The following is a 9,007-nucleotide window of genomic DNA, read 5'->3' on the forward strand; positions in this document are numbered from 1 at the left end:
AACGGATTAGAAAAAAATGGTAATTTTTCGCACAAAATCGTAAAGTGACAGTTACTGGACACGTTTTCATAAAATGTGATAGTTTTTGGTTAAATACTCTTGAATGGACCATACAGGTTTCCAGTGTTTAACTTCATCCGAGCCATCACCACTTCGTGCAGCACATTTTTTTTTCCTGTACGTGCAAACACCAAACTTTGCAGCCGGCCATGACACAAAATCATCACCTCCATGTTGACTGACGGGGAGCTCCATGATCTGGTTAGCAATAGCATATTCAAAGAAAGCTCTCACCACATTTCCATCCCACGCCTTCCCATCATCAGTCATCAGAAACTTAGCTGCCACCCCAACAGGGTCCACTATCAGACCGACGGCCTTCCGCTGTTCTGGTCCACGCAAGAAGCCACGCCTACTCGATCGAGGCCCACCGAACGTTCCCACGGCGCTTCCGGCTGGGGAAACAACGTGGGGAGCGTCCGTTTAGTCCCACATCGGCTAGCGGAGGAGAGAGGAACCGGTTTATAAGGCGGGCGCCGCAGGCAGAATCGTCCCCTCGGGGACATCCGATAAAATTGGAACGATACAGAGAAGATTAGCATGGCCCCTGCGCAAGGATGACACGCACAAATCGAGAAATGGTCCAAATTTTTTTGGGATTTCCCGCGCCGGTCCCTGGGCCCATCTGCTGACCCCTGGACTTTTTGCAAAAAGATCCTCCGCGCCTGCCTGGAGCCTTCTGCTGTCATCGTGTGTACTGCTCTTTCAGAAAGAGGCCCTCCTAGTTTTCATTTCCGTTCGTTGACATCCCCGCCGCGAATTGTTAGTTCTTGTTCATTTAAGAATTGATAAAGTTTTGGACCTTGATTTTTTTCCTTTTTATTACGAAAACACCCTTTCACAGGGTCGCTACACGCATGTATTTTTTTTATTTTGGTTTTATATTATTGCCATCACCGGCACTAGAAAGAGATCACCTGACGAATTCATCCAAGATCTGTGAGAGAGGCGCGCTCAGGGCAAGAAAGATTTGGCATGCCACCAGTTATCGCGTGCCATTTGATAGCTCTAACCAACCACCCACGGCTGGACTAATCCAGCAGAGTCGCTTCTCCAAACCTCTCCATCTATGTTCAGTAAGTTTATTGGACTGAAGTTAAAATATCTTATGCCTTCCTCATTGAACAAGAGGCAAAACAAATAAATATATATAGTCTGAATTATTCTCATGAAACTATGATTTCAAAACGGGAACCAATGGGAAGGAACCCATGGCCTACATATTAAGATAGATCCCATCCGGGTGAGATGCCAGAAATTTGCTCCCACGGGATTCGATCATTCGAACCATGCCCAGTTCTCGAAAAAAGTAAGGAGACTACAACATCCATACCACAAGGATAATATAAAAGAACCTAAAGTACGAAAATCATGGCAACCACTTCTAGGAAACATATTAGCTAATATATTTTTTTAAAGGCTAAACGTACACTAGCCTACTATTACGTCAACACCTATATGGCTAAAGCAACTGGGCTGGCATGAGGTATGCCAACAATGGCTAAAGCAAGGGAACAAGACCAGCAAGATGGATATATATATGCCCAGGAACAAGACAAGGCTAACATGGACAGAAACAATGGTGTCAGCTTTCGGGTCCTTTCAGTTGAAGAACGTCTTTGACATGTCCGCTGAAGAGATCGAAGCTGGTACAACACTACTACACCAACCAACCAACGGTTTAAAACACACACAAGTCAAGAGTCGGACCAACATGAACGAACTGCAGGGTTCCACTGAAACGAAAAGCGAGTCTATGAGCTAGAAATGCTAGGCCATATCTGCAGGCTGCGGCGGACGTCGACGATTTGGTGCTGGTGCTAGTTCCATTCCGAGTCCTGCAGCCTTGCTGGTGCTTTTTGTCGCCGTTACACCCTCGCCCTCTTGTTGCTGCAGTCTGGGCACTTGTAGTGCTTGATGTGCTCGGCTCGAGCAGGCGTGATCTTGACGCATTTCCCATGATACCAACGCTCGCAGTTGTCGCAGCAAATCCAGAACTCATCCTTACCGCCGTTTGTTCCACAGGTACCACACAAGGTGTTGTCGCGCTCTTCCTCCTCTTCTTCTCCATAGTCCTCGCCGCTCTCGTCTTCATCCTTTGGGGGCGCTGCCATCTTTGGGGGCTTTGACTGGGACTCAGGCCTTGATAGCTATAAAACAGAGAATAAGTTATTAGCGACGTCTCGTCTTATACTGCAAGGTGGCATACATAGTGTCTTCACTTACAGTTTTCATGCTTGGCTTGTTATTATTGCTCTTGTGCGTAGTGTTGGTGTTGGGGGCCTTCTCCTTGGTCTGCTTCTTTGCAGCACCAGTCACGACTTCAAATATTGTAGGCAGGTTATTTATCATGTTAAAGAGACGCCTCCTGCGTGAGACAAAACACAGCTCAGGTTGTCAAACGCCCATGGCAGCAGAAAACTGATCATATTTCAGTATGACCATGGAACATTATACCAAAGGAAAATTGCAGCAAAGCTTCATGTTTCTCTGATTAAGAATTCAACTTAAACTCCATGAATTGCACAAAAATACCACGCACTAACTCTTGTAACCTCCTAACATGCACCCAAAAAAAAATGATTGCTATCCCATGCAAAAACAGGTGAACAAGATATTGGGTGGAACACCGGCTGAGCTTTGAGATGAGAGGCCAAATGAAAGTTCAGACTATCGAAATGCTAAATAAAACTACCATAAGTCATAGCATCTATAGTAAGAAAAACACCACACTAGCTCTTGTAACCTCCGAACATCCACCCATAAAAAATGATTGCTATACGCAAAAACAGGGGAACACGTTATCAGGTGGAACAGCAACTGAGCTTTGAGATGAGAGGCCAAATGAAAATTCAAACTATCGAAATGCTAAATCAAACTACTGTAAGTCGCAGCGTCTGTAGTAAGAAAAATAAACTCGGTCAAGTTCAGACTGTTCAGACTGTTGCACATTGGACAGGTGAACTGCATAGTTAAATAATAGGAAAATTTCCTCGATTGTCAACCGGTTCTATCGAAAGTAGGAGTCACTATGGATTCAAGCCATCGAAAGTAGCCCCGCGGTTTCATAAAATCTGTACGATATGGCTTCTTTCGTTGTTAGGGAAGACATCAAATGGCAATTCATGGACCTCAGAGAAAGCAGGGTCTCAATCAGTAATTCTGTGACAAATTAGCCAACATATTAGTTGTTAACTAGTTATTTCTTCTGGGCTGTGGGGCTAAGGCCTGTGCTGGTCTCACGACAAATTAGCCAACATATTAGTTGTTAACTAGTTATTTCTTCTGGGCTGTGGGGCTAAGGCCTGTGCTGGTCTCACATAGCTTTGCCCATGAGGTGGAACACACGAAAATCAAACAGAAGCCGCCCAAGAGTAACAGTTAGAAAATTTACCCTACTAGCATCAAAACTTGCTCCAACTTTGGCTGCTGAAATGCAGTTCAATCAGCCTTCGATAGTTGGATTTGATGACCACCTTTGCTTTTTGACACAGAACTCTTGAACTTCAACAAATAATGAAGATTCCCAAATTTGCACCCGGCTAATTTTATCATATGCCAAGCCATCGCAAACCACAAAGGAGAAGAATAATGAACATACTCATGAATGAGGGCCCTCGACTACTCTAGCAGTCCATATTCACCACAGTAAATTACGCCTTGAAACCAGTTTGGAACTTATCCAGGCCTTAGATGCATTCTTTCATACCCCTCATAAATTTGCAGTTATGCATGGCATACATCCGAAGCTTCCCCATAATATCTGCAGCCGCCAGCCATTAAGTGCACGTATTATCCGTATTATGCATGAACATGTACTACAGTATTTTCTGGTGTTAATCTGATAACTTCCCTAGTATCTTGAAGCGAAATCAAGAGGCTTTTCTATAGATGCCGTGATGTTAAAGGTCCAGTTACACTAAACACTCATCAGCTATGCAGGATAGCCCGACCAAGAAGTCAATTTCATGATCTGTCTTTTCTTGAGATATTTGAATTGATTGTAGCATTTGCTGCTTGCATCTCAAATCTTATTTGCTAACAACATGTGTTTGTTCTAAACTTTAGGTTAAGATTCTGTGTGTGTATCTACATCTTCTTACTCTAGTTTCCAATATTTTGAACTCAACATTTTTCCAACTATAAATTTCTGATGTTCCAAAATCATGTTGATAAATGTGTCCAGATACTATATATCATCAAGTCATTTCCAGGTTAATCTGGGCATTTACAACTGATGCTACACATCCACGAAACGACTGTAGCACCTAGTCTTAATTACATGATTCAATAAAGAATTATATGATTATATCACTCAACTTGAATACTTAACTAGAAAAACCTAGCTTCTATATGAATACCCCAATAGATAATCTGAGTACCAGCTTGCATGGTGATTTTCTAACTTCTATTAATGTTTAGAGCCAACATCATACTCCCTGTTAAAGCACTCATTTACCAAACAAGTTATTACCACTACAAATACATAAGTCCACTAGATTGACCCTGAAACTTCAAAATTGTAATGAACTGATGATTTTCAGATAAATACCAAGTCATCCCTAAGTGTTATGTGCAGACATTTCAATACCATGAGGCTTCTTTGCTCACTTATCAGTTGCCAATTTGCCATCTGAAGATTTAGGATCAAACAACCATAATTCTTCATGAAGATGATGGAAAAAGTTCAAACTCTATCAAGTCGTTGTCACTATCAAAGAAAAGCCAGTCCAAGATTCATCAGGATGTTCAAGTTCAATAATTTTGAGATGGCTGTCAATTAGCACGTTAGTCTAATTATTACGTAATTTTGCAAGACCTGGAACAAAGTTAACCCACCTAAAAAACAAAATAAGTTATCGTACCAAAGAAGGTTTGGAGCAACTAGGATAAGTCAGAAGCCACCAAGTTGTTTTGAAGCATCAGGCTACAAGCCCAGGAAAAGATGCTTCAGGGTGATAATATAGAACACTTGGACTAACTGGATAAATACTTGCGCCGAGAACTATTTTCATTTGATCTAGTCTAACCAGGGTCAGTGTGCCCTCTGTATACAATTTGTGCTATACTTCAATGTTCAATGACTTTAACTTCATTTTGTTTTGAACTTCACCAGCAGGTAGCAATTTGCATGCCGGTAGTTCTCAAGTCATTTAGAAAGTGTTACTAATTGCTAAGCCACGAATAAAAACCATACAAATGAAATAAACTTTTGCCAAACTTGTTTCCTCTAGAATCTAGATTGTCACAGAAACACTTTCGCCAAACTTGTTTCCTCTAAATTTCTGTGGTGAATGTAACTTAGAATGTGCAATACAATAATCTCCTGGGACTGAATGCGAATGCAACTTCTAGTGTTTTGCTCATGCCGACACATATACTAAGGGTTGCGAGGATACAATAACTGTCTTGCATGACTACTTACTCCGTTTATAATGTAAAGAAGGACAAAAGAAGATATAGTAAACTACTTTCTCCGTTTATAATGTATGATATTATAGAAATGGCAGTCTCTAGGGTGCATGTATGTTGACATTTTTAGTGTTCTTCAGGCTATTTCAAAACAGAACTACTGGTACCATTTTTATATGGCTACTCTTGATAGTTTGGTGTATAATAGTGGTCAAAGTTGGAGAAAGTTGACTCCTTGCAGACCATAGTGACATACATTTGTAAAAAAGGGGGTATTAATTGTCAAAGATCATAAATTTTAAATATAGTACTGGATGGTAGGTGTAAGAAGACAAAATAACTTCAAAACGATATTATACAATTGAAGTCCTACACAAGAAAACTTAAGGATGACTCATAAGTCAGACTACATGCTATCTTGTAAAGTGTTCTGGTGTTCCCCAATGTGGTGTAATGTTAACAATTCTGAAGGAGAAGGACGCATTCTATTTGGGACCATTATCAGCATCTGGGCATGCAATCAATTCCTTTTTTCAGTATGACAAAACAAGCACATGGAAGAAATGATTAAACCAAGATCTCTAATCAAGGTTTTTTGAGGAGAGACAAGAGAGGGCGTCTAAACAAAGTAAGAAAGAATTAATAAAGAAGAATCACAATAGCTTAAGATGACAAATCAAAAGCTAGCAACGAGGAATTTGTTTAGCGACTGTTGCATAGCCCTTGATCAGGAGACGTTGAACTAACCAAACTGTAGATGAATCCATTAAAAAAATTGGCAAATGGAAAATGGAGGACATGAGCTTAGGATGCATATATGCTTGTTTAAGGAAACGGAAAGTTTTATGCAATCATTACCTTGCCTCTTTGTCAAATCCAAACCGTGCCGCGAAGTAGAATGAAACAGCCAACAACCAGGAATCACTGTGAACAGCAACTAGTGCTAACCAATCCTTCTCGTTCATGCCATCCCTAGCAAAGTTGATTCCAAGTGCTGGTTCAGGAATCTCTGGGGGGACTTCCTCAGCTGGCAACGTCACTTCCCATGTTTCATTAGGGTACCCATAAAGGCACAAGTTCTCCTTTTCTGTATACAAATTAACATAATTAGAAGATACACAGGAATTTTGTCTGAATACAACTTGCAAAATTTGCTCAGTTTAAGCCAAGGATCAATAAGAGTATAAGACTCTTATGCAAGCTAGAAAGAGAAGAACACACTATTAGAGAACACAAATGAAGCAGCCTCACACTTCTAACCCCACCCCAAGGCGCAATGGCACCTAAAAACTTCCTAATTTCACGAAAACATATGAGCTAACGATAACATACAGACTGTGAGCACATGAACCTTTACTGTATTTATTATGGAGGAAAAAGCTGTGTAACGAGCAAACCGACAAAGAGACAGTACACCATACAGACATCACAAATTTAGAAATTCCAAGCAGTTTTTTTATTCAAATTCTTCCGCCCTGCAATGATGGCTACCATCAAATTTCTCGAAGAGCTAACAACAACGAAACAAAAATAAAAAAAACATCACAAATTTGAAGATTCCAAGCAACAAAAGAACTTAATAAATCGTATTTGATATAGGCTATTAACCAATGAACCTGGACTGCATTTATGGAGGAAACAAGCCACGAAATGAGCAAACCAACAACGAGGCAATACACCACACAGGCATCACTAATTTCAGAAATTTACAACACTTTTTTGTTCAAATTCCTCCGCCCTGTAATGATGGCTACCATCAAATTTCTCGAAGAGCTAACAATAACCAGGCAAAAATAAAATAAGAGTATCACAAATTGGAGGGTTCCAAGCAACATAAGAACTTAATAAACCATATTTGATACAGGCTATTAACCAATGAACCTAGACTGCATTTATGGGAGAAAACAAGCCGCGATACGAGCAAACCGACAACGAGGCAATACACCACACGGGCATTATTAATTTCAGAAATTCCCAGCACCATTTTTTTTTTTCAAATTCCTCCACCCTTCAATGATGGCTGCCATCAAATTTTCAAAACCCATCAACCAAGAAAAAATCACAAAGTATCACATTCCAAGCAACATAAGAACTTGATAAACCATGTTTGATACAGGCTATGAACCCATGAAACTAGACTGCATTTATGGAGGAAAAAGGCGCGAAACGAGCAACCCGACAAAGAGATAAGGGCATCTACAATGGTAAGCGCTTATCCAGGCGCTTAAAAAATAAAAAATATTTTCAGGAAATTTGAAAGGCTCGTAAGCGTTATCTCTTCCAACGGCAAGGCGCTAACTACTGACGCTTACGGCTCAGAAACAGCGATTCTTGCCTCAACTTGTGCAGAGAAAAGTGCGAAGCACTCGCTGCTATACTTTGCGTCGATGCCAACCGGGACGCTGGGAATCGATGATGCAACCGTTGATCGGTCGGGAAACTTTTCCTAGCACCCTCCTCAAGCTCCGGATATATACATCACTAATTCAGAACTTCGCGACTTTTTTCCAAATTCCTCCACCCTGCAACTCTGGCTACCGTCAAATTCTGGAGAGCTAACGACCAAGCAAAAAAAAAACGAAGTATCACAAATTCAAAGGTTCCAAGCACCAGATAAGAAACTAATAAACCATATCTCCCTCCAGTCTACGCTTCCAATCCCACGCAACGCCTCAGTTCATCACCGCATTGACGAAAGCGGCTGAACCACCACCGTCGCAGTGCTCCAGGAGCGCATAATTCAGCAAGTTTAGCCTCGGAATTCGCAGCGGGGCAACCAAACGACCCAGCCCTAGCGGCGGCGGTAGCTCCGGCGGCGCCAAACCCTAGACCGGGAGAGATCGAGCGGACTCACCGGGGTCGCAGAGCTGGTAGAACTTGTCCACTTCTGCAAAAAAAGCCACCAACCAAGCAAACAAAAAGGGGCACGTCAGCGACACGGGAGAGGGGCCGGCGGGCAAATCCGGCAGCGAGCAGGAGCGGAGGGAGAGGGGAGCGGATACCTTGGGTGAGGGCCTTGATCATGCCGGCGCGGCGGCCGCGGAAGTCGCGGAAGACCTCCTCCGCCGTGCGGGAGGCGTAGGGCGCGCCGGCGCCGGCGCCGACGTCCATTTAGGGTTCCGGCGAGGGGGCGGCGGCGGCGGCGGCGAGAAGGGTGCTGGGAGGGAGGCGAGAGCACGAGGAGGTGGAGGACACAGAGAGAGGGAGACAGACAAGGAGTGGTGAGGTTTTTATTTTGGGAAGAGGAGATTTGCGTTCGTTTCCGGGAGGATTTGAGCCCCGGCGGTGCCTTTTGGGCTTGCGGCAGCAGCAGCAACAAAGTGGCTCAGGCCACTGCGTGCCCATCATATCTTTAGCCTTTATGGAATCTATCTATCTAAATCTATCGTCACCATGTCTGCTCGTGCTAATTCAGTTTTGCTGGGACATTTTTCCTCTCGGTTTGACTTTTGAATTGCTTCCTGTTTTGCAATGTCTTTGTTGGAAATGGTGTAGATGTTTTTGTTGGAAATGGTGTGGTGGGTTCTGTTTTGCA

General features: G+C 42.6%; 1 protein-coding gene and 1 non-coding gene across 2 annotated transcripts; one reads left to right on the forward strand and one right to left on the reverse strand.

Annotated features, from left to right (window-relative positions):
• Positions 1-550: 550 nt before the first annotated feature.
• On the forward strand, positions 551-653 carry LOC123422689. Its single transcript, XR_006620662.1, has one exon. It is a non-coding gene; the product is annotated as a U6 spliceosomal RNA (small nuclear RNA).
• Positions 654-1,577: 924 nt separating this feature from the next.
• On the reverse strand, positions 1,578-8,789 carry LOC123442808 (PHD finger protein ALFIN-LIKE 5). Its single transcript, XM_045118960.1, has 5 exons — positions 8,475-8,789; positions 8,327-8,359; positions 6,331-6,559; positions 2,287-2,428; positions 1,578-2,210 (listed from the first exon to the last, which is right to left on the reverse strand). Exons 1-5 carry the CDS (start codon positions 8,581-8,583, stop codon positions 1,929-1,931), a joined length of 795 nt encoding a protein of 264 aa, XP_044974895.1. The 5' UTR covers positions 8,584-8,789; the 3' UTR covers positions 1,578-1,928.
• Between the last annotated feature and the right edge of the window lie 218 nt (positions 8,790-9,007).

The sequence above is a fragment of the Hordeum vulgare genome, chromosome 1H (assembly GCF_904849725.1).
Source record: "Hordeum vulgare subsp. vulgare chromosome 1H, MorexV3_pseudomolecules_assembly, whole genome shotgun sequence".
Lineage (NCBI taxonomy): Eukaryota > Viridiplantae > Streptophyta > Magnoliopsida > Poales > Poaceae > Hordeum > Hordeum vulgare.